Below are 24,255 nucleotides of genomic sequence, written 5' to 3' on the forward strand. Positions count from 1 at the left end.
TGTACGAATAAATATTTTTCATTTCATTTATTGACAACAACAACACACACGACTATAAAACCTCTAAAAAGTACAAAATCATACAAGACAGTTACAAAACCAGACAATGACAAAACAAGAGACACAGACAATATCAAAACAAGGTTAGAATAAAACATTTTGGGAATTTGCAAAGGTTTGAAATATAACAGTTAAAGATCAATGTATACACTTAAATAGTTTAATTTGCCTTACTGTGGATATAGAAGCTTTAGCTTTTGCCAGATGTGCGGATGCTGCCTTCCAGTGCGCATGCGCAATGTATAAAGAGGCGCGACATAAATTGAAGACGATAAACAAATATAAACACTTAATTCCCCCTTTTACAATCTCTGCTTTGCTATGATGGCAGCTATAGTTGCATACATTCTTTGTTTAATCACCCTGCTGTTTATCACACAATACTGTTATTCTGACAGATCTTGAGCCCATTTATGTATTTATTTAATCGTTGCTTCGTCATCAGAAGGAAATAAACTATACAAATGGCTGGAAGAAAGTCAAAGAACAGGTTGCAATTTGTGTTGCTCTTTTATTATGGCAAACAAAACATTATATTTATTGTGCTAAACTCACAAAGGATTTTTGGTACATGTCAACATTTTAGTACAAAGTGCAAAAAGGTCGAGGAAAAGTTGTCACTGGTCAAAACATGTCTCTGTTATTATTGACAGGAACATGGATAGAAACAGAGAAGACAAAAGATAAATAGAGTGTCTCAAACACCTCAGGATTCAGAGCAAAATGATTTAGAGGCCATTCAGAGCTTTGGTGTGGAGAGCTGGTGCACCCTGGCAGAACAGGCATTGCTGTGTCCAAAAGAGCTTCTAGACCTAATAGTGTGTGTGTGCTTGTTTACACACAGTATGTGAAGGTGCAGAGTTGTTTCTCACATTGATTTAGATTTAATACACCATGTTCTTATATGTGATATATAATCTACAATGAGACAGAAGAACAGGGAGAAACTGTCATTTGGGTTTCCAGTTGGGTCGAATGGAAAACACAGGAAGAAGAAACTGGTAAAGAGGAATGCATAGAAAGAAGAGAAAACTCAACTAGACTTTCTGTCCAATTTATACATATACAATACCTACGTTGTTTGCACGTACAGTTAATGTAGAATCACACTATAAAAAGACCAAGCGGTTTGCTTGGCCTTTAAAGCAGCTGTGTTTCACCTTAATGACTTGAACCAAGGCTCTCCTTTCTACTCAATATCTCTTACGGAGATAGCGCCTGAATTTTTACATTGCGCATATGTAGACATAATAGCTTATGGATTTCAAGCAATGATGACAGGCAGAATCCAGAACCGCCTGGAGCACCTTCAACTGGCAATGCATCCTTCTTCATTTTCCTAATTAAAAAGTAAACATTTTATAGTTCTCAAATTTAAACCAGACAAACGAGTTACATGGAGATGTGGAACAGGCAGTCAAGGAAGGACATCCTGGGTCAATCAATGGAATAAACCTGGGCCTGACAGGAGCTTTATCAACACCAAGAACACTCAAGTCTGATACCAGAAACGAGACAGCAGCTATATAGCTGGAGGAAGTGTGAGTGTTTTAAGAATGTCACACAGCCACTGCTGATGGATGGTAAGGCATTCTGGAAGAGGATTGTGAGTTCCTGACTTGGTCTCATGTCCTACAATAGCCCAAGTTTGGGTTGAGTGAGAGAGAATGTCTGTATTTCTATAAATTCCATTACTACTGTGGCTGTTCAACGGACACACCAAGTTTGTCGTAGATCTCCTTTAGCAACAGAAGAGCAGTGTCCTCCGATTCCCTAAACAGACACAGCATTAACATGTGAAAAAAAAACTCCAAATACAAGAAAAAACAAGTCAGAGGTTCCATCTCACCTGTATCCAGTTTTTCTATGATGTCATAATGCTACAGCATGTAATGTCACTCACTAAAAGTCAAAATCTCTCTTATAATCCCTCTTATAATTGAGAGTACAGTACTTGATACTCTCAATTATAAGAGGGTTCTAAAAAATACAGAAATTCCGACAATTCTCTAAACTTACTGGTTGCCCCACCAAAGTTTGGAATGAAGGTGAAACTTGACTCACCAGTAACACAGATGAGACTGGATAGCAAACAGGTATTCATTGAAGCTTTCGATGGGTTTTTCCTGAAGGACAAAGTCGATCCTTCGTCCTCCGTTCAGCATTCCCATTTTAATCTCAGGCTGCTCCGTCTGTTCTATTGCTACTGGGGACTCGGCCTCACACACCTCTGCAGAGACAGAAACCAGGCTGTGTATGACGATGCCAAAATTGCTGCTAAAAAGCAACAGGAGGTATCTTTACTCCTTTTAGTAAAACAACAAAATCACATAAAAGACACGTAATTTTCTCTTTCACAACACTACAGTACACGGTCCTTCAACTGCCACAGATAATTATGATAGAGAGGAATCAACCGGAAATTGCATCCCAAAATAAAACCAGTGACCTTTAAAGGCAGCATTGAATTAGACATTTCACAGGCTCTGGACAGACAGACAGGGAAGGAGGCTGAGCAATTACATACATTACATGCCATAACATTTGCTCTGCAGAGCCAAAGGACCAATGAAAGGCAGTGTAGTAATTGAGTCATATAGTCTTCTTTCTGCAAGTAATGCATATTTTTAAGATTAATTCTGGGAAAGTTAAATGAGGCATGCAGCATAATATAATACAGGGACTTTTAATTTTTTTTAAATAAAGAAAAGGACATGGAAAGAACTAATTTCCTTATTTATTCATTATTCAAGCCAAGTGACTATCCTGGCTTACCTTGGAAGTAATGCCTATAAAGGGCTCTTGGCCACTCCAGTATTTTAGTCCAAAAATCAGCACTTTTTTCTCTCCCAGAAGCAGTGACTGCCGCTGAGGCTGAGGTTTAAGGTAAAGTAATAAGAGGTGAGGGAATCAGCACCAAACACCAGATAAACCATAGGGGAGAAGTCAGCATGCAAGCACCCAGGCCAGTTGCAGACACACATTTCTTACACACATATACATACAAATTCTTCTTTTTTTTTTTACCCTGCGGCTCTTCAGTATCTCTCTTTGCTGCAGTCTCTTTCTCGACCACTGGGGGCAGTGCAGCGACGGGTCTGGCAAAGGATTGCCAGGCTGTTCGAAGCGATCCCCAAACATTGTTCTTCAAATCCATGCTCATGCGGGTCAGACTGTCCTTTAGTTCTTGTTTCCAAGATACGAAGCAGGACATTTAGTCAATCAGACAACAGCTCTCAAAGGTAAAAAGAGAAGGTAATGGGCAACCATACCCAAATGCATTCTCTTGCGTCCTTTATGGTGAGGGATCAGCATTGGCTCCACATCCACCTCTGTGACAATCATGGGTTCTATCCTATAGGCTACAGGGTCGTACTATAAAGAAATGGAAATGATTCAGTTCTTTTCAAGGAGCTATACCAACATAGTCATGTCACCAACAGCTTTGATATTTATAAGGTGTTACCAAAACTCAAAGTCAAAATAAAAAACACCATAATCACAAGCTGAGATTAAATCAAAAATTGAACAAAACTGGAAAATAATTATAGTGACAAAAAGTATCAGAAGAACCGGTTTGATTCCTACTTTTGCTACTGGCACTTTTACAGCACCTGACTTACTTGCTTCTAATCTAAATATTGTGCAAAAAATGACATGCAGTGTATTTAGCTTGAATAATGTAAAACCGGTGTCATCTGAATACTCACTGGGTGGTAGATGTTGTAAAAGCTCTTGCAGGTTGGGAAAGAGTAGCTGGGATCAATGTGTTTGAGTCCACGAACAGTCAAGAACATTCCAATTGGAGAACCAAAAGCGAAAAAAGTTTGAGGGTGAAAAGCCAGCTGTGGGTAAGCAATGGACACCTATGACAGGAGAATGTGGTCAGAAACTAGGCCTCCCATTACTGGTTAAATATAAAATAATCCGTTCTCTTCAAAGGAGAGTGTAATTGGGAAGATTTCATGACATCGCAACAGCGGTGAAAGCCGATGACTCAGTCAGGGCTCAATGAGCGCAGACACAGTGGTGTCGAGTTAAACATCTCAGCTGGAACAACGATGGAAGCCTCAATGGCAGCATAATGGAGGAAAGTCTACCGCTCATAAAATACATTATTTCTCTAATGCATGTGCCTGAGATTTGACCCCACCAACACAGACTCTGTGAACCCAGTGAATGAAGGGAAACAAAAAGTGAACTGGACTCCTTAAAAAGGTCAAAACGCGGGGGACACCATATCGGACACACCTGTCCCGTGGCTATGCTTCCATTGGTCTATCCAGGCAAGCAGGGGAGAGAAGCAGGAGGGTGATGTGCTGAAGGTTTTATCTACTCATACTAAAGCATCATTTTAGAATACCCGTGTCTGGTACCTGCCCAATTCCCACGTCAAAATAATTATAGTCTACAGCGCTGGTAACAGACTGCGTCCTGTGGAACTGGGATGGTTGGGACGACAATCCTGAACCCTGGTCTCCTTCTTGATCATTGGGCATTTTTTGAGGTGGGACCTGGAGTCCTTCCCTCTGACGTTCAGCTCCTGTTTTACAATTCTGTTGAAAAAAAAAAAAGAATAAAATATATAAGACACAAGTAAAGCCTTTACTTTATAACTTATTTAATAGCGTAATGGATATAATTAATATTCAGTATGTAGGCTTATTGTTTAAGAATCAAAATTATCCACATATTTATCTGGCAGGACAGCGTAGGCAACAAAAACATCAGAGGGGGAAACATTTCACAAAGTAGGTCTTCAGCTAAGGATGTAGGATGGTTGGGGGGGGGGGGGGGGGGGGGGGTGTCATTAAGGATGTAGATGTAGTTTCCAGAGGACCATTTCCAGTGTCTGACCTGTAGCAGCAGTTTCCTCTTTATGTAATTCAGAATCTTCTTCCGAGGTCCGAGAGGAATTCCTAAATCTTTGAGGTCGCTGTCTTGGCAAAGAGCCTTAAAGGGGGTAGATATTCATCTGTTACAGTCACACACATACGCAGCTATGATCTGGCTGTTATGCCTTTTGTGTGCGTGCATCACCAGCGATTCCAGGTCGAGATTTTCTTTGTGTAAAATATCCAGGTATTGTTGGAGGCCCAGTCTGGACAGAGTCTGTTCTAGTGTGTTGCAGCTCAGCTGTAAGGGTTTATCTGCTGGGATCTAACAAACAGAAGGGAGAATCATGGTTTCAAAAATGACATATAGGACAAGCAACTATTTCATTCACAGACTTTTTATCCTTTTACTGGGAAAGCAAACGTACCCCTTCTGCTTCTGAATCCGAATCCGAATCAGTCTTTTGGTTGGTCAACATGTCAAACAGGATCAGCGACCCTGAGGAGAGAGAGACAACAACCCTCATTACACATTACGTGATTTATTTTTCCTTTATTGTGTGTGTTTTGCATGCATTACCGAGACTATGTCCCACTACCGAAACTGCCCCATTAAAATCTGGGTGTCTCTTCTTAAAGAGGGTGTGCAGGCTGTCGATCTCTGAAGCTACTGTGTCCACTATCGTCTGGCAGTAGGTGGGACTGTTATAGAAAAACAAGTCCAATAGTGTGTCATTGGTGAAATGTCTTAGCCTGCTGATGCTGGGCAGAGTGATTCTCTGGATGTCCCTAGAATTGGGAAATGGGAGACAAGGACTCGCTGTTTATTCAACGCTGAAAGAGAAATCACTTCACCTCTGTCACACATACTCGTCTACACCGGTGGCGTCTCCATGCAGAGCGCTGTGCCAGTTGACTGGAAGAAACTCCACTCTTCCTATCTTGCCTTCCTGCTGCGCCCGCTTATAATGAGACGCCAAGAGGGACAGGGACGCACTCCTGAAGTCATTTACTGAAGAGAGGCGAGAAGTATCAGAGCACCGTCTGCACATTATCAACAGAATATGAATGGTATGACCACAAAAAGCTTCACTAACCACACTGTATGATGGATCTAAAACGCAAATCACAAGCAGGACCTATACCATGGACCATGAAGACGAGGTGATCTACTTTTTCTGGTTCACCTGGAATCACACATTGAAGTCAGAACCTGCGCTGTTGTTATTAATCAACACAATTTAGGATTCAATTCCTTTGCATGTATAATGGTTAGGGCATCACTTATACCATCGGGTATTTCTACAGAGATGTTGTCCACTCCTCTCTTGACTGTCCGAGGTCGAGTCTGCTCCGAAGGGGAGGACATCCACTCATCCTGCAATCCTAGTGGCTGATACTGCATTATTAGCTGTCAGAAGAGCAAAAACCAGAAAATCACACACCGCTGCTTTGCCGTGTTTTTATCTTATAATGAAGGGATTCGTTTCAATGGGCTTTACTTTAGGATTGTGTAAGATAACGGTCTCTCCGGTGGGAAAATCCAGTTTTCGTTTCCATTCGCCCAATGTTACCGCGATCATATAAGCCTCCTGTGTGATCAGAGGAGAGCAATGAAAAATCGACCAAAACAGGAAAGAGAACAAATTAATGTAGGATTTTAGGAGAACAGACTACCTCCAGGCTATTACTGAAGCCTTCAGGGTAAGGCATGAACTTGGTGTCTTTGTCGCCTTTATAGAACCAGGTACAGCGACGGACTTCCGTGGGCGCTTGTTCCCAGTACACAGCGTAGCGCTTCCGCTCCTTGACACGCACATCATACCGCTCTCCATCCACAGCCACAACCACCTCTTCCCCACTCTCACCTACTGAATGAAAAGTATAAGTTTAAGCATAAAAACAATCTAATGGTGCTTGGTTTCTCAAATTTAAAGACTCCTTTACCAGTTTTGCACACGTTCTCTAGTTTTTCAGAGTCCTCTCTGCTGAATGGCAGCCAGGAGGTGTCGTCCACAGCCGTTCGGCAGAAGAACCAGTGGGGCTGGACCTCCTGGTAAGGAGCTGCAACTGACTCCATGTCTAGAATCTCAAAAGAGGATGAGGATGAGGGTGAGGTCTCATCCATCACATGAGAACCCTGTGGGGGAGAACAAGTATTTGCTCATTGTGTCCGAAGTTTGAAGTTAAAGCAAATCTCATCTCTATAAACCTTTATAATTCTACTCAACTGCACATCCACTATCTGTGGTTTTAAAATTTTTTAATTGGCTTCTTGTCTAAAATTTCATGAAAATTCAGTGACAGCCCTCGGGGACAACAATGCTGTGTTTAACAAATTCAAACTTGGTTTTACATGGCATTAAATTAACCAATGCAAAAAAATTGTACAATAACCTTTAATCTGTTGTCAGCACACAATTGTTGGCCAGAATTTCCTTCCTACAAGGGATTAATAAAGTATTTGTTTCCAGTTCTAATACTGTTACTGGGCCTTATAGCAGCCTTCGATGCTCTCTGGACCATTCAGTCCTGATTTTTTTTCCCCCTACTCTGCACATCAACATCCAGGGACTCTTATGTTTATTTCATTGCTTATGGAACACCTCAAGGTTCTATTCATGGCCCCTAATGTAACATTCTCGACACTGGAGTTCCTGTCAAAACTGCAGTATTAGATTTGAAATGTACATGGGGTGAAACGATTCTTCTGGTAATTCGAGTACCTCGATTACAAATAAATAATCGAGGAATTTTCTCTCCCTTGAGTAATCGTTTATTGAAATATAAAGCTCAAAGCACAGTATTTCATAAACACTTCTTTAATGTGGCGTGATGTGCTTGAGTCAACCAGACAAAGAAGGAGGAAGTGGAAATGTTGGTCTGAAGGAACAGGAAATGGAAGACTTGAGGGAAAGTAATAATGATGACATTTTCTTTTGTGTATGTCTAATTGCTCTCTAACTCTTTAAAAGATGTTTTATCCAAGTACTCGATTAATTGAAGGAATTTTCAGTATAATATCTGATTACTAAACTATTCCTCAAAAATGCCTCTTCTATTTACTCAACTGCTCTTCCCTCACATCTTAATTTCCTTTCTACAAGCTTCTTCTCTGACCTAATTACCGGTAGTTTGACAATTCCCAACAGGACAGTCAGGACAATTTATTTTAGGCTAAAAGATAAACAGTGGAAAATTGTAACATTTGCTGTGGCTGATCCAAAACCTTGGAACATTTACATTTAAGCTGTTTAATCTGCATTAAAGCTGACCTGGTACTTATTAAAATTCCCATTTTAAATGTTAAAAACGTATATAAAAACTGCTTGATCAATGAAATTCAGAGTGAAGCCAGGTGTCTGTTATTAATTTAATTTCAAGAAATCTGAGATCAGACAGACCGTACATGAACTTTGAACACATGATACCATGTTTTACTCGCCTCTAAACTACGAGTTGGCCCTTGTCTCTTCCTTTCGCAACATCATAAATGAAGTTTAGCCACAGATTATCTTGTACAAAGGTCTATTTACACTTCCCAAATTCTGCTTTTATTTCTCAATCTGACGATCATATGATTCCAAGTAAAACACTCCAAACTGACAACACGAAAGCTACAACATGATAAAGAATGTGGGGAAACAGTCGTTCCGTGATTTTTTTGTTTGTTTATCTTATCAATGCCATAAAGTACTGGTAGACACCAACTCTGGACACAATAGAGTAAGATGTAAGTGATGGCTGGATGAGGCGGCAGATTATGGACTGTGATTCTGGTTACAGAATCAAGGTGCTTCCAGAGAAAGGATGGATCTGGCTGGGTTTTATATGTTTTATTCCCAAATTGAGATTGGGTAAGAAACTTACAGTGTCCCAGGTTACAGAGGTGATGAATTTATAGTTGCTAAGATTGCGTCCATACAGATGCGTATAGTAGGATGATCATGGTAAGTATAGAGATGCAATTAAGATTATGGCCATAGTTGTTCCCTGGATTCGGTTCTTTGAAGGTCGAGGGATGTTGTCACAGGGGTCGGCGTTTGGTGTTTTTTTTCCTGATTTACACTTTTAGAGGGGACAGCATGCATCTTCCATCAATCCCTGCTCCAGCAACCACAACTGTGTCTTTATATTCATGTCATTTGCACAATGGAAACCTGTGGACAGCCTATTTTATTGCTGCTATGTGTTTCAAATATCCAATGTCCTATTCATAAAGAACCAGTAGAGTCAACTGCACTGTTGAAAGCCACTGAAAGATGTTTCAGATGAATGAGAACCTGCATGGATTCAATATTCTAGTTTGTTGTCATGGGTAACAATGATGACTCCATTCCAAAACATATAGGATATTAATGTGGACTTTAACCTGACCAGTCTTCTAAAATTCTGCTCAGCGGCAACTGCCTTTACTAAAACAAGCAGCTCGTTTCCCCACAAAATAACCATACAACACGATAAAATAAGGCATGCTCTCAAACCTGATTCTCTGGTGTGTTCTCTATTGCTGCATTGGAGGTCTCGTACTGGTTCTGCTTGTTATCTCTGGAGGCCAGAGATGGGCCCCGATCTTCACTTGGACTGGTTTTTGACATCTGTTCCTCACCACCAGCTCTGGCATAAAGGGACTGACACAAGGGATCTGCAATATCGAAAGTGTCCAAAGGGCAAAGTGCATCAGCAGATGTGACACTCACAGCCTGTAAAAAGTGCTTAAGATGAACGAAGTCAAACCAGATATTTGCGATCAGTGATAGGAAGACAAACAAAACAGAGAGATTTGGCTGGTTTTCATTCCCGTCGGCTGCCTCATCAGCTGCTGCTCAGTGACGTAGAATCCAAAACAGCTAGGATAATGGGAAAGCTAACCTTTACTAACATTTGCTGACCTGGGTAAGGTTGCATTCAGGGAGTTCTCTAGATTACCGTATTGTCCACAGAAGTCGTGCGCTTTCTCGCAGGAAAAATATTAAAGAGGCCAAAGGGTATTAACCTCTTTTAGAGCAATGCTAGTTAAGTTACGACGCTGCATGATTACGTTCTCCATTGTACCAAACTGTTTTGTCACATCGCTGTTCACAAACACGAATAGTTCGACTCACCGACGAAATCAACGCACAGGGTGTTGATAATCAGTGTGTTTCCATTAGCTTGATGTTGTTATTGTCGCTCATGCTGCCTCTGTTAGCCAAGGACAGGCTGCTGTCAGGCGATGCCGTATTACGTGTTATCGGATAGAACTAAATTACCAAAATAACTGTTGCCAACGGGAGCAATAACGATCGCCTACATTCATGCAAACGATTATACAATTGAGATGGATGTTGGTCGGTGCGCGATTTTTAAAAAAGATGGCAATCAGGAGCTAAATTACGCGGAAACAGCTTAAAGGGAATACAACACTATTTTTCACAGAACTGGACAAAACAGGAAAATTTCTTCGGAAGAATATTTTATATAATAAAAAAATATGGGGGATGTAATATCAAATGTCAAAGAAGAGCGAAACAAATTTTAAAAAACATTCATGGGAAATAACAAACTTTGAATACACGATTTACAATTTTTAAGGAGACATTGAAGGCACCATAATGTACCGCCGCTCAGACTGTGACGTCATAGATTTATCATTGAGTTCGGTGATTTCCAAGGCAAAAAAACCCAAAAAACCTCCTTCTGTCCTTCTAACATATCTACCACCGACTACTTTGAACATACTTCGTGTTTTTATATTCAAAAAAGTTCATTGATGTTATTTGCTCAATTGTATATACGCGCAAGTTTTTGGATTGTCCAGAATCTGCGACTTTCATTCATTTTATATTCCAAAGAAAAACTAAATAAATACTTTTCTTTTAACCTCTTCTAGTCATCAGTCATTTTTCTACCTTACCAAGAACGAATGAGGGACTGGTTTGAGCAGAATGAGATTTTCCTGAGAACCAAACGTAGCAGGAGTTGGCATTCTGTCAAAATGTCTGTCAAAGTGTCCTAAACGCTGCACGGCTGGGTTGGACTGAAAGTTTAGCTTTGTACAATATGTACAGAAGTATGTTTGAAATGTTAAAGTAGTGGGTGTGTGCATCATAACTTTGAGGAAGACACACCCGTCTGTGATAGTTTAAAGCCTAAATTTCCGCAGTCTGCCCTCTACCAGGTTTGTATGTGTCTAATATTAATACCTCTACAAAAAAGAGGAACATTTGATTTGAAATAACCTGCACAGATGATTCATTTTATGTCAATACTTTGCACAGAATTCCATAAAATCAAAATTTTTAGCATGGTTGGCCGGCTGGAATTGGGTTGCTACCAACCCGCCAGTTTCCACTAGTCCTGGTTGTGCAGGAGCAGCTGGGGGTGGGGGGGGGCGGTGCAACCATGTTAAAGGAGGAAGAGTCAACAGAGCCTGAACGCCTAGACACACCCAATTCAACAAGTGTGACAGACCTGCAGAGCAATGGGCCTGTGTGGAGCAATCAGAGGGCGTGTCTTTGCGCACACTCAGGAAAAACGGATCAGCTTGGTTTCTGCTCTCCCAGAAGAGCAGGAGTCACAGTCCGGATCACCTCCCAGGCCACCGGGCTGATTTACAGCCCTCTTTACACCATTCCTCTCCGGGTTTCCCGGGTGCATTTTCTTCCCAGCATTAGGATCGAGGCTCGGAGGGGCAACAGCAAACCACACATAAAAGGCAAAAACAGGAGAGGAAAGAGCTGAGGAAAGTCCACAACACGCAGATATGAAGGACAAAGTAAAGAGAGGGGGAGGAAAACTTCTGCCCAAGGCTGGTGAGAGCTCTCTGTAATGCTTTTACCTTCCCTCTGCCTCCCCTTCCTCTCTCTGTTTCTCAGTCTATCCCTTTCTCCCTATTTTTGTCTCTCCCGGTCTGTTGCACTTTTCCTTTTCCTTCTTTTATCTCTGATGTCTCCCAGGCTACCGAATGCTTTGAGTTTCTGCAGTGTAACTAAATGCAATCCCTTTTATTCCTTTTACTTTCTTTCTTTTTTGATCTATTTTTGTCCTGTGGTACACTGAATAAAAAAAATGCACACGTCTCTGCACATTGTAGTCGTCTTAATACATCATTTGGTTTTGTACCATTTTATTTGTAATATTATGTAATTATCGTGTTATCAATGAGGGTTCCACGCAGTAGTAGTGTAGTAAGACAGGAAAGGAAAAAAATGTCAATGCCTGAAAAGAGGAGGGACCTTTAACCAGCCAATTATCAGCAGAGGAACTTTATTGTTGCTTTAAGAGTGAAACAGCTTCCGACAGATAGCAAATGTACACCAGAATGAACCATAGGCAGGTTTTAGATTGTGCAGCTTAACTGTTTGTTTGTTGTTGTTGTTGTTGTTGTTTTAAAATAAACAGTCCTTGCATGAATCCACACAGGCTGTTTTGTTAAGACATACAGTAGTTTATGCATTTTATCACTTGGCTTTCCTCACATACCAAAGCTGGGTGTGGTTGTCCTTCCACCACGAGGTGACTGAAGGCCAAATGCACAAATTCAACAGGTTTACTCTCACAGCAGAGACACGCTCAGTCCTGCTCTCCTGGTGTGGGAGAGAAACAGAGAGAGTGAAAGAATGCCCAAGGGTAAGACTGGGTATTTGTAGGGGGAAAAAACAGTCAAATAAACGGAAAGTGGGGTGTGTCGGTCCCGTAACGTGCACACACACACACACACACATGTGCGCACGCTTGCGCTTCGCTTGTTTGATTCATTTGACATTCTGTTAGTGTATTGCTGTTACTTTTATTTCTTTAGGTCGCAGTTAAGTTCATGCAGAAAGCCCATCTTTTCTGTTGCTCAGTTGGTGTGGTTTCTCTGGTTTTCCTGTAGATGGGGGCAGTCTGACTGGTGGAAAAGATTCAGTGGTTATGAAGCAGGAAGACGACAGCTCCTTTACCGTGAAGATTCAAGGGGCAGGATTAGAGGCGTTCGAGATGCAGGTAAAATAACCTTTTCTCTGGTGCTGTGATGCAAAGGTGTACTGGCTAGCATGTTTTTTGCAATCCTTGAATGCTCCCTGTGGTTTATGTGCTGCTGCAGCAGGCCAAAACCATGGCTCCCATTTTAATGACTTTAATTGACTTTTTTGTTTTTAGCCAAAATATCCAAACTTTAAGGGCAACTGTGCTGAGGCAGGGTACAATTGCCTAGTGTGAATGTGCCCTTTGTAAACCATGTACTCCATCTTTACAGATTCATGGATTTTGGCACGTTAAAGATGCCTTGATTAACCTACTTTCAAGAGATGAGGTATTTCCACGCTCCAATCTTTCACTTTCCTTTGCGGGCACGACTCTGGACCCCCTGGCAGAACTACAAGGTCTCAAGAGGCTTAAACCGGGAGCCATCCTCCGCCTGGTGGAAGGTAACAGCGGTGTAGCGTTTCTCGCCATTATTCATTATTCTTATTAGTCAAGTCATTTAAACATCAGATGTGTAATTAGAAACTGACCTGCACAGATGCCTTAAAGCGGAGCACGTCAGCTCCGTGTTATTCCAGTTTCTGCTCGCAGTCTAAAAAACATGCACGCTGGGTTGTTTGAACTCTGTAAATAGCCCCTCGGTGTGAGTAACTGGTGTGTGTCCTGTGACTCCTGCTTCAGACTCCAACACCCCTTTGACCTAAGTTCCGAATGAGCAGGTTCAGAAAATTGGTGGACATCTTGTTATTTTAGACATTAAACTTTAATAGTTTTTCAGAGCCAATTTTCCCTGTCAGATGCCCCTTTGTGTATCATATGCTTCTTTCCCTGTTCCCTTGCACACACATGAGTTTCTCTCAGCTCAGTGTAAATTGCTGAGTCGTCTAGTCAAAGTCATAATATTTTTTATAGTTGCAGATTACAGCTAGGTGGCAAAAAAGTAGAATTTTACTGCCAAGATGCTAAAATACCCAAACAATCGACTAAGCTATTTATTATGGGATATATGCAGCCTGGTAGATTTGTTCAAGGTGTAGTTCGTCTATTTTAAATGGCTTTTAGCATCAAGCTTGTATTTGTGCACCAGGGCTTTAAAACATGCTCGGGTTGTTATAGCGTAATAAGGCTACTGAACGTCATTCCAGAACCTTACACCATCCGCGCAGCCCGAATCCACCTTGCTCGTGTGCTGGATCTGCTAAGAGCCCCTGGACCCCAAGATGCTCTGAGAGATGGATGCTCACCAAGTGTGCTGGAGACTATAACACACACACAAACCACAGGTATACACATTTGATACACCCCTAAACCCTCACAAACCTGCATCCCAATACAATGGAGGGATGCAAAAAATAAAACAAAAAACAACCTGAACCGTCTCTAAATGGTGTTACAGACTCTAACTTGCATAATGGAAAGAGCCTGAAACGCTCTTTAAGCAACACAAAAACAGAAGAAAACAATCACAGTGGGGCACTTCCCGAATACCTCCACCCTGGTTCCTCAGAGAGACCGTTAATGGCCCTGCTGCCACACACATCCCAACCAGAAGTATGTGCACAGATTCCATCTATTTACCACTGGACCAGCCCATATCGAAACAAAAGTGACTAACTGTGATTGTTTCCTCAGCCCCCTAGTTATCTAAAGGACATATCTCTTAGCTGCTGGAATCCCCCACCTGGACACAGGAAATTGCAGGGAGACTTCCTCTACATTACTGTGGTGACAATTGAGGGTCGACAATGTGACATCACTTCCTGTCCGAAGGGCTTCTTTCTCAATCGGTAAAGAAACACCACGTGCTGCATGAAAGAAAACTTTAATACATGCTAGCGGTGTGCATTTGTGTGATATCCTGCTTTCTGAACCAACCACACTCCTTTTCTTTGCCAGCTCCACAGAGGATGTGTTCGATCCTCGACCTGCACAGTCATCACCCGTTTGCCACAGTCTCTCTGACCTACTCTGTCACATTAGCCCCGCCTTCAAACAAACGTTTGCGCTCAAAAACAGGTAACATTATTAAAAGCGTGCCTAAAACAGTGAGGGCACCCACAATAGAATGTTGTGCATTCCAAAGAAAAATCATTGACTTTTGTTGAATTATTCAGACAAATTACATAATTGCTCTGAAATTAAAACTAAACGTAGATTTTCACCAGTCTGTCCTCCGCCTCCTCTTTCTTCAGGCCTCAGCTGTCTCCAGTAGAGACGTTGCCCACTCCCTACCATACGATGAGTTGGCTCGGGCCTTCATGTGCCTCTCGCATTCACAAAAATGCTTTTACCAGACTGGGGGTGGATGACGAACCAGCAACACAGGTGAACTTCAACCACACAGTTGTTGCGGTTAATGCAGTTGTCGATCTTAATGAAACTAAATGCAACTGCAACTGTTTGTAACCAACAGGCTCCAGACTGGAATGAGGAGTTGCAAGCAGCCAGAGATCTTCCCGTCAATAGCCTGGAGGAGAGGCTGCAGAGGGACCGGACTCTGCTTCAGGTAGCTCAGTACTAAAATGATCCTTATTTTGCAATTGCAGGACGGTTGAGATTTACACACCTTTTCCCCCCGAAGGTAAACAGCGCATTTGTAAGGGCTGTGAGGCAAGGAGCAGAAAATATTTTAGATGGATTTGTGGAGCCAGTAAATGGAAACCCTGAAGACCCAGCTTTCCTGTGGGGTGGACTGTTCATGAGCCAAGGGGCAGCAGTCGCATTGTTTGGGAGTGAAAGGGGACGCAGGTGAGCCAAAAACACAGGATCAATGATGTGAAGTTCTCTCATCAACACTAAACTGGACTAAATACGTAATTCAGGACTACAAGACCATATACTCTGTTCAAAAAAGTTAAATGGAAATAAATCATAAATGGAAGCAGAAGACTGAAGCTTTGAATGAGAGAACAGAAACACTCTTTCTTAAGAATGACCATAAGAATTTTGAGTGGCAGTAAAAGTCTCTTAGAACAGAGACAGAGACAGGAGAGGACTGAACCCAGCATTTGACCTCAGACTGGCGCAGAAGTGCAACAAAGAATTTGTTGTGTATGAGGTTTCGGAGTCTTGGACAAGATGAAAAGGAAACATTTGAAGCTTGGCTCCGTTGAGTCTCAAGGAAAGCAGGAGAAAGCAGCAGCAAAGAGAACATTTCTGAGGAAGCTGTACAAACAATCAAACCTCTGATAGAACTGCCTGCACGCAGGAAAAGGAAGGTGGCTGAACTGTCAGGGCCCCCTGCCGCCAGTCTTGATTGCAGCAGATGCTACATAAATAACGTTGAACGGATTTGAATGAACCAGTCTTTCAAAAGACCAGAGTTTGTCCAAACGCAGTCTATTCGCCATTGCTTATATTTGTTTGGCAACTATGAAGTAGAGGGAGGGAGGTTTCTGGGGAGGTCAGTGCAAGAGTTCTAGCAAGAATGAGGAAGGGAAAGGAGGTTGCTTTAGCTTTGTTGACTGTCTCCACTCTAGTGAGGTCGGTCAGTCTTTTTTTCCTGCTCAGTTGAACAGCCTTTTCTAGAGGAAGAAGCAGTGTGACAGTGATGACAGATAACCAACAGGGAAGCACCAGTGTGTGAGGACAACACTCCAGCCGATGAAATTAGGACGGCACCATTCAAATGGGTTGAGGAGAAAAACAAGTGCAAGAACAAATAGGATTTAAACCCTGCAAACATTTCTCTAAATGTTGCCAGGCTTTTACACAGTAGAAATAATATAACAGCTTGCGATGTAGGAGTCATATACATCCAGATTTCTTTAAGTATTTTCTCATTTCCTACTCATAGGACTGCTCAGAGGTTGGAGCTCCAAGGGGTTCAGGCCTACAGTAACGTAGAAGGGCTGCAGGGGCTGCACACTCTACCCACAGCCATTGTAGATTACAGAGGAGTGCGCCTGTCTGCTCAGGGTCTGGCACCTGGATTAGAAGCCTCAGACCAGGATCAGGGGGCTTCTCCAGCCTTCCGGTAACTCCCCCACAGCCCATCAATCATTACTCCGTTAACTTTGTGTGCTAATGCTTAAGAAATGTCTTCTTGTGTTCATCAGGGGCCTGCTGTATGGGGTACAGGCTGGACCTCAAGAGTCCCCCCATCGCAGGCGGTTACTGGAGCTCTTAGCTCAGGCCTGCAAACCTCTTTCCCTTCAGAAAAATGTTGTTGTAAAGCCGGATGGTTACCACGTACCCCTGTTCACCTCCATCGATGCACAGGGACTTTTGGGGGCTGATGGGAGATTCTACATCCTGGATGTGTTCAGGACTTTCCCCGCTGATGCCAACTTCTGTCCAGAGGCAGAAACAGAAAGCCAGATAGTCTCTACAGAAGAGGCGGACAAGAAGGACTGCACAACTGATGGTTGGCCAGACAATTATCACTCTGAATATGGACTCCCGGTCGGCTTTGTTCACAAACTCTGTCGACTGAAGCCAGAGCTGCTGCAGGCCTTCATCCAGCACAAGTCAGTTCCACGTGAAGTAATACCCATGATTTAACCCAGCTGATGAAAGGTGTATTTTTTTCTGCAATATTTTGTTTATTGCTTCACAGACACTGTCAGTTCAGTCATCATGTCAGAGAGCTGCTGGAACAGGATGGAGGATTCGAAGAATGTGCAATAGCTTGTAAGAAGGGATTCAGCAGATCAAACGTGGGATCTCAACCAGTTTAACACTAAATAATATTTACGTCATTGCAGGTGACTCTCGAGGCACGAAGGCAGTACAGGCGGCGTGTAAAGAAGTGGGCTCGGTTAGCGACATCATCTTTGAGATGCGCTTCAATACCAATGTCTTCTCTCCAGGTACTGCGAGAAATGCCACAAACACACGCAGGAATAGTTACAAGAACACAATGAGTCATTTTTGTGTCTTGTGTTCAGGAGTATTTTTCCCGGCTAGTGAAAGTAAATCAATAAAGCTGCAGCAGAGACTGCTGAGGGAAGCTGCGGCGTTCATCATCACTCGCCAGATACCAGCATTTGTAAGAATTATTGTAAATTTCTACATTTCTACACCAGCCACCTACACTGAAAGGGCTCAATTGAGCTAATTCTGTGTTTGCAGTTGGAGTTTTGCCTGAAGAGTCACGAAGCGCCGATGGATGGGGCTTCTCTGAAACAGGCGCTACATGAGCGAGGCATCAATCTTCGCTATCTGGGCCACGTGGTCAAGGCCATAGGCCATTCAGAGCACAAGGAGCACCTGAGGCATATCAAGGTTTGCTTAGCCTACAGGAGAGCCATGATCAAATATGTCTCAGTGATATGATAATTAGCATCACATCATGCTCTCTGTCTCCAACAGAGAGTTGCCGTGGGTGAAATTTTTTGCCGTTCGGCCAGACGGGTGTACAACAACTACCTCCAGGTATATTAAACTGTTCAGTGATGAGAATTCCAAACTATTCCACACCTAAAATATAAGGAGTGATAAATTAGCAGGTCTGCTTTCAAAGAGGAATTTTAGCTTTGATGTTAATATTATGGCAGGGTGTGGATGTGTCCAGCCTCTCCGCAGCCATCAGTCACTTTCTCTGCTGCCTGCTCGTCAACCATTTCACTCCCACTTCTGTCGGCGAGGACACTAAGAAAAAGTCAAGGCGGCGTGGCCGAGCAACTGGGGCCATGGAAAATCCTCCCTGGAGCACTCTAACGGGTTCTGAGCTGTGGAACCTGGTCTGCCAGGAGTCTGTTGAAACATACAACATCACTGATGCCCTTGGGTAAGGACTCAACCTTTGTTTGTTTGTTTGCGTTTGTTTTTAAAAGGATGTTTAACAATTTAATTTTCTTTTCTCTTTGACAGCTCTGGTCCAAACTACCTGGTGGAGCAGTACGGCCTGCAGAAGATCTCTTTACTTCGAGAGTTCTGTTTGAAGACAGGAGTGCAGGTACATGACACCAGAAATTTGGAATGTACACATGCAAATACTTTAATCTCATTTGGAATTGTGACCACAGGCAATTATAACGTCATCTGTTATCGATAGCCTTTCCAAGATGGTGCCACATATGTGGACTAATTGAGTGATATCCATATAAAAAAAATCAAGCAGTCAGTGTGAGCTGAAATACAAGTGTAGAAATGGCTGCATGATGTGGGGCTTTTCAATTCATGATCAAATGAATTGCATCTTTATGTCAACAGAGAGAAATATTTCTAATCCAAATCAACACATTCACGGCCCAAGATTATGTCTTAAAATCTTCTAAAGTTAATGACTCTTCTGATGAAAATGGCAGAATCAATGCGAAACAATTCAAAATGTTGTTGTGTACAACAGGTCAGACTGAGAGACTACTTCCTCGATCACCAAAACAAATGTCCGATTGGTCCAGATGACATCCTCAACATCTTGCCAATCATCAAGCATGTTTCCATGCCAACTCCAGATGCATCAAAAGCCTATCAAGCTGCACAGACTTCTATGCAGAAAGGTGGGTTGGTTCTGCTCCAGGACCGTCATTTTGGTGGTTTGTTTTGGACTAAAATCTAAATCGGAACTCATGTGCAACACTTGTCATCTGGGTCTTGCCTGCAGGTCTGTTGAATCAGGCACTCGAGCAGTTGAAGGAAGCAGTCTACCTGTATGGAAGAGTGTGTGATGATCTCCAGCCTGAGGCCTGTCACTGCCACAGCCTGTTGGCTAAAGCAACCTTCCTGCAGGGGAAGGCAGCTGAGGTACTCCTGCAACAATACACAGCAGCATGAACACGTTTCAGTACAGTTCCAGTAACACTACTTTGGTATGCAAATCACTCATGACCTCGTAATATACATTCTCAACATTAAAATGGGGATACGTGACTGGTATATTAATAATACAGGGTGTATATTCCTTTAAATTCCTTTACTGGGCAGTAAATTATGATCCTTAATGTGCCACATTTTTCCAAGGCTTGTAGTGTCCAGCTGAAGGCTGTGGTCATCAGCGAGAGGGTTCTTGGCTTCGACCATCCGAACACCATCCAGCAGTATGTGAGTATTCCGGAACAACATACAGAAAAACACCTAAATGTCCTCTTGGTAGGAGGTGTGATTCTTATCACTTGTTTTACATGTTCAGTCCCTCCTGGGTGTGTATGCTTTTGCTGGAGGAGAAACCGTCTTGGCGCAGAAATGTTTCCTCAGAGCTCGTCTACTGACGCTCATTGTCCATGGAGAGGATCATCCATACATCGCAACAGTGGATGTAAGTTACACCTTTATATACAGCAAAAATAGGAACACTTTACACTCTGCACTGTGTATATTCACTCGAGTTCTAGATAAAAATCACAGTTTGAGATTGTTGTATTTTGCCAGTGTACTTTCTGCTACTATCATTGACACAACGTTGTAATTTAAAGGTAAAATTTAAAAGGACATGTGTTACCTGTAACAGTTACAGCCTCAAGTTCACTTTCTTTATTATATTTGGTAAAATATTGAGGCTTGCACGTGGATAAAAGGTTCAAAAATGTCAAACATCTGATTTTTCGTTTTTAAAAAAAATGCATAATTTTGATTTGTTGTGACAAGTTGTGAAGACCATTAAAATATTAAATATATTATAAATGTGGCAAAAAATATAAATGCATTTTCCCAATACTTAAGCATTTGTATTGCCTTTAGCAGGCGAAAGTCTAAGTCAGCTGCCTGTGTTACACTCGTATTTAGTCAGGTGGTGAGAACGTTTGTTGATAATCCAGCTGGTTTTTGCAGAGCTGTCTTGGTTTAGTGCTGGCAGGAGATCACACGGGACATTACTTGAGAAACGCCCTGCAACTGCATATTTCCTTTTTTGGCTCCATAAACATGCACACTGCTCTCAAGTAAGCCACCAGTTATAAATTTGAGTTAATCTGTTGTGTGTCCTTCTCCAAAGTCATATTTTTTCCCTAATGTGCAGTCAGCACTTATTGGCCCAGTGGATGTGCATCAGAGGCGACTACCGAAGTGCTATGACCCACGAAAAAGAAGCCCTCACAGTTTTCACCATCTTGGTCCGTATATCTGCTTGATGGAGATGAGTGAATTGGTTTGTGCATGCATGTATCTAAGTGTTTTTTTCCTCCCTTTTACTGTATCAGTTTGGAGAGGATCACTCTCAGACACAATGCAGCACAGAGTTCCTATCCACCATCACCAAACAAGCTGTGAAAGTGGAGCGTTCTCTCAGACAGGCAGGAGCTGACTGTACAGAGCAACCAGTGGAGGTATTTCAACACCTAAATATAAACCCTACAAAGAGATGTTTTTTGTTAATCTTTATGCTCTGCTGTTCAGTGTTTCTCTCCTACAACTGACACTATTCTGGAGCAAATGGCTCTCATGACAGGGATCAGGACAGTTGCAAAAAGGTAAGCAGTCTCCAATATATGATATATACTGTCTCACACACACACACACACACACACACACACACACACAGGCTCTAACAGCATGCATTTGTATTTGTGTAACTTCCATCTTCCACATATGACAGTGACAGTCTCCAGGATTTTAAGCAGAGGCACCAAGAGCTAAAAGCTTCTGTGGCAGAAGAACTGGGACTCAAGCTGCTCACCTCAGGAGTGATGGTTCGGAGTGAGACAAACCCGGCTCAAGAAATAGGATGCGGGACTGACCCTGAAGATGTTGGCTCTAAAGTGGAAAGTACTGTGAAACCAGTAAATGAGGGCTGTGTGGCCACTGTTTCAGCAAATGGCCCTTCTGAACAGACCCAGCATGAGGACAGTGACAGGACAACTTCAGAGGCAGTGGTGGGGACAGTGAATGGGGTGTCAGAGGTCAAACCAGCCAACGATGTTGCAGACAATACTGAGTCAGTTGAGGTAAATGGGAAAATAAATGGAGATTTGAATAGTCCGCCAGTCCTCAAGAGTAAAGGAACTTGGGCAGATGTGGTGTCAAATTCTGTTGCAACCAATAGCAAAAACAAGCAAGTTATCACTGCTAATAACACTGCTAGTGGAGCAGCTAAGGACTAAAAAACTGGGGATTAAAACTGGAAGATTCGTAGATTTCTAACTCGGTGCTGCTGATATCACTACTGTAAGATAGAAATGGACGTGGAATCCAGGAGACCACAGAGAAGCTTAAGTATTTTGTTTCAATTTGTGAGTTGTGATGAAGGGAGAGGGTTGTGGTCTGTGGCACTGGTAAATTCCATGCTGTATTTTTTTCTGGCACATGCATACTGTTTTATGCATTCAAAAACTATTTTCAAAGGTTTGTAACTGTCTTTTTTTAATAGTGATTGCTTTTCATTTTCTTGCTAAATCATAATACAATGTAGAAAGTAGAAATAAAAAAATTGACAACATTTGTAGTTTGTGAAGCACCATGTGAAAGGTGTAGCATTGGTTGGTAGTCACCTTTCAGTCATCAATCATTTCCATATCCCACACAGGTCACTAGAACTAAATAGCATCAGGCTAAATACCCCAAAAAATATCATGTAAAATGTAGAAAAAACAACTAATAATTAAACAAATGTTAAACCTCTGTAGGGTAATTTCCATCTTGTATAAAAAAGCATTTCCTTTCCTTGAGGCATTCTGTTGTCATAAAAATTTCTACCAGAGTTTTTTTTATTTAGAAAAGTGCTTGGGCCTACAGCACCATAAAAACATTCAGTAGTGTCATTCTTTGGCCAGGTTTTTCTTAATTTTCTCGGCGAATAATCTCCAATTTAGGGCAATGTTGGTACTCTGGTTCAGGTGGATCTTCCCAGGTGGATTGTGGGAGACTGTCAAGCACATTGGCTTCAAAAGTGATGACTGCTGTGTCGTTGAAGATGCCATTCATGTCGGATGGACAGGGAAGCTGCCTCTCTTGGCACAAACACACAGCCTGAGAAATGTAACTGTAGTCTCGTTTGAGATGTCTCGCGAGTGACCTGTGTGGAGCACACCCAGAAAATGTCACCTCCCCACAGGCATACATGTAAAATTCCATCAATCCATGACTTGTACAAACCTTTGCTTAATGTTATCGAAGCTGTTTCCAATTATTTTTATCAGAGGCAGGCACTGTTTACTCCAGTTCTTCCAGAGGAGGTTGTTGTACAGGGCTTTCCCACAGTGCATCAGGTAAAAGACAGTGGGTCGAGTTGCCAGACGCTTCCCCTCCTGCAAAGTTACAATAGAAGAGTTGAAATTTTACAGACATCCCAGATTTTGGAGTGTTTCTAAAAAAACACACACACACACACACACACACGCAAATTGTCAGCAACAAACCTCATTTTCTGTGAGCACAGTCAGACCCAACTCTCTCAGAACATTTATCTCTCCAGAGGTGAAAACCGGGTCATAAATAGAACAGTCCCTCACTGCTATCTATAGAAGGTAAATGGAAGACAACTGTGACATCATATAAAGGGTTGTTATACATAATCTCTTTTATCAACATAACTGCTAACCTGTATGGTATCCAGCAACAGCAGCAGCATTGCAAGCTGATAACGAGAGGAGACTGAAGATGAAAAGGATCCAAGGCCATAACAAACACACTCCCACAGCTGGGATGCTTCGCCATCATCATTTCTTCCCGCATCACCGTCTTTGGCTGGAGGAGAAACTGCTGATGGTCCACTATTCAAAAACTGCTCTGAAAAAAACAATTACTTGATAGGGTAACTGAGCAAAATCTGATCACTTAGCAGCCAGATATTCGTAATGCATGTGCAATAATGCATGTGCAAGATGCTCAGTACTCTGTTACTCTTTTGGTACATTTTCTTTTTAAATTTTTAAAAACAAAACAAAAAACAACTCGGTATGTTCAGCTGTTAGTCCTGGTCCTATTGCACAGTTTGATACAAGTCACTTTACTTGTGCACCCTTTTCTGCTGCTGTAACATAAGAGTTTCCCTCGTGTGTGATAAATAAATAAATCGTGTGTTCTCACCTCTCCACTTGCCCCAAAAATCTTCGCACCTGATCTCACACCTACAATTGAAGGAATGCAAAATAACTCACAAAGAAGTTAGGTAGAGGCAACAAAAACGTGTATTCATCTAAATCATTAGCATTTTCCAAGATTGTGGTGATTTTTGGTATAACTTGACTTAGTATCTCACATTAAAACTCTGATTCGATTTATCATGCTCCTAACATCCAGCGGCTCCTGTGGGGACGTTGAATCGGGAGATACCTGACTTGTTACTGATTTCCGTCCTTTTCGTCGCCGAACTACCTGCCACCTTTCCTCGTTGTCCGACATTTATACCAATATATATGCTGTCTAGACGCACACATAAACACTCGTTAGCACATCTAACATCGGTAACTTAAAAAATAGCAGTGGGACTTCTCAAGGTGTAACACATCGATCGACAACCTCTTCCGGTGCTTTTTTTTTTTTAAAGGAAAGCGCAGTGATATCTGTACGTTAATAATAGGTCAATTGTTTA

The 24,255-nt window shown here is 42.1% G+C and overlaps 3 protein-coding genes across 8 annotated transcripts; 1 reads left to right on the plus strand and 2 right to left on the minus strand.

Annotated features, from left to right (window-relative positions):
• Nucleotides 1–551: 551 nt before the first annotated feature.
• Nucleotides 552–10,264, minus strand: ddhd2 (DDHD domain containing 2). 6 transcript variants are annotated; one of them, XM_029829325.1, is made up of 18 exons: nucleotides 10,001–10,264; nucleotides 9,380–9,540; nucleotides 6,843–6,984; nucleotides 6,573–6,766; nucleotides 6,398–6,487; nucleotides 6,186–6,306; nucleotides 5,993–6,082; nucleotides 5,766–5,907; nucleotides 5,476–5,684; nucleotides 5,324–5,394; nucleotides 5,101–5,220; nucleotides 4,918–5,013; nucleotides 4,437–4,616; nucleotides 3,771–3,926; nucleotides 3,333–3,435; nucleotides 3,088–3,246; nucleotides 2,125–2,290; nucleotides 552–1,833 (listed from the first exon to the last, which is right to left on the minus strand). In XM_029829325.1, exons 2-18 carry the CDS (start codon nucleotides 9,491–9,493, stop codon nucleotides 1,755–1,757), a joined length of 2,232 nt encoding a protein of 743 aa, XP_029685185.1. In that variant the 5' UTR covers nucleotides 9,494–9,540; nucleotides 10,001–10,264; the 3' UTR covers nucleotides 552–1,754. The 6 variants fall into 6 exon arrangements, with proteins under 6 accessions (XP_029685185.1, XP_011614085.2, XP_011614084.2 ...); XM_011615783.2 differs by having other exon boundaries at nucleotides 6,573–6,763; nucleotides 6,843–7,035; nucleotides 10,001–10,263; XM_011615782.2 differs by having other exon boundaries at nucleotides 6,843–7,035; nucleotides 10,018–10,262.
• A 1,137-nt stretch (nucleotides 10,265–11,401) lies between these two features.
• Nucleotides 11,402–22,160, plus strand: LOC101061899 (clustered mitochondria protein homolog). Its single transcript, XM_011615785.2, has 28 exons — nucleotides 11,402–11,689; nucleotides 12,754–12,863; nucleotides 13,117–13,288; nucleotides 13,991–14,128; nucleotides 14,242–14,396; nucleotides 14,478–14,632; nucleotides 14,742–14,861; nucleotides 15,038–15,170; nucleotides 15,259–15,351; nucleotides 15,427–15,593; nucleotides 16,642–16,821; nucleotides 16,904–17,314; nucleotides 17,404–17,477; nucleotides 17,552–17,656; nucleotides 17,735–17,835; nucleotides 17,919–18,071; nucleotides 18,159–18,221; nucleotides 18,344–18,576; nucleotides 18,660–18,744; nucleotides 19,138–19,291; nucleotides 19,396–19,535; nucleotides 19,752–19,832; nucleotides 19,921–20,046; nucleotides 20,559–20,668; nucleotides 20,746–20,839; nucleotides 20,927–21,052; nucleotides 21,123–21,196; nucleotides 21,322–22,160. The coding sequence occupies exons 1-28, from the start codon at nucleotides 11,641–11,643 to the stop codon at nucleotides 21,824–21,826; spliced, it is 4,107 nt and encodes a 1,368-aa protein (XP_011614087.2). The 5' UTR covers nucleotides 11,402–11,640; the 3' UTR covers nucleotides 21,827–22,160.
• srrd (SRR1 domain containing) lies at nucleotides 22,069–24,197 on the minus strand. Its single transcript, XM_011615784.2, has 6 exons — nucleotides 23,923–24,197; nucleotides 23,751–23,791; nucleotides 23,263–23,450; nucleotides 23,081–23,179; nucleotides 22,818–22,969; nucleotides 22,069–22,737 (listed from the first exon to the last, which is right to left on the minus strand). Exons 1-6 carry the CDS (start codon nucleotides 24,063–24,065, stop codon nucleotides 22,503–22,505), a joined length of 858 nt encoding a protein of 285 aa, XP_011614086.1. The 5' UTR covers nucleotides 24,066–24,197; the 3' UTR covers nucleotides 22,069–22,502.
• Between the last annotated feature and the right edge of the window lie 58 nt (nucleotides 24,198–24,255).

This window comes from Takifugu rubripes, chromosome 21 (assembly GCF_901000725.2).
Source record: "Takifugu rubripes chromosome 21, fTakRub1.2, whole genome shotgun sequence".
NCBI lineage: Eukaryota > Metazoa > Chordata > Actinopteri > Tetraodontiformes > Tetraodontidae > Takifugu > Takifugu rubripes.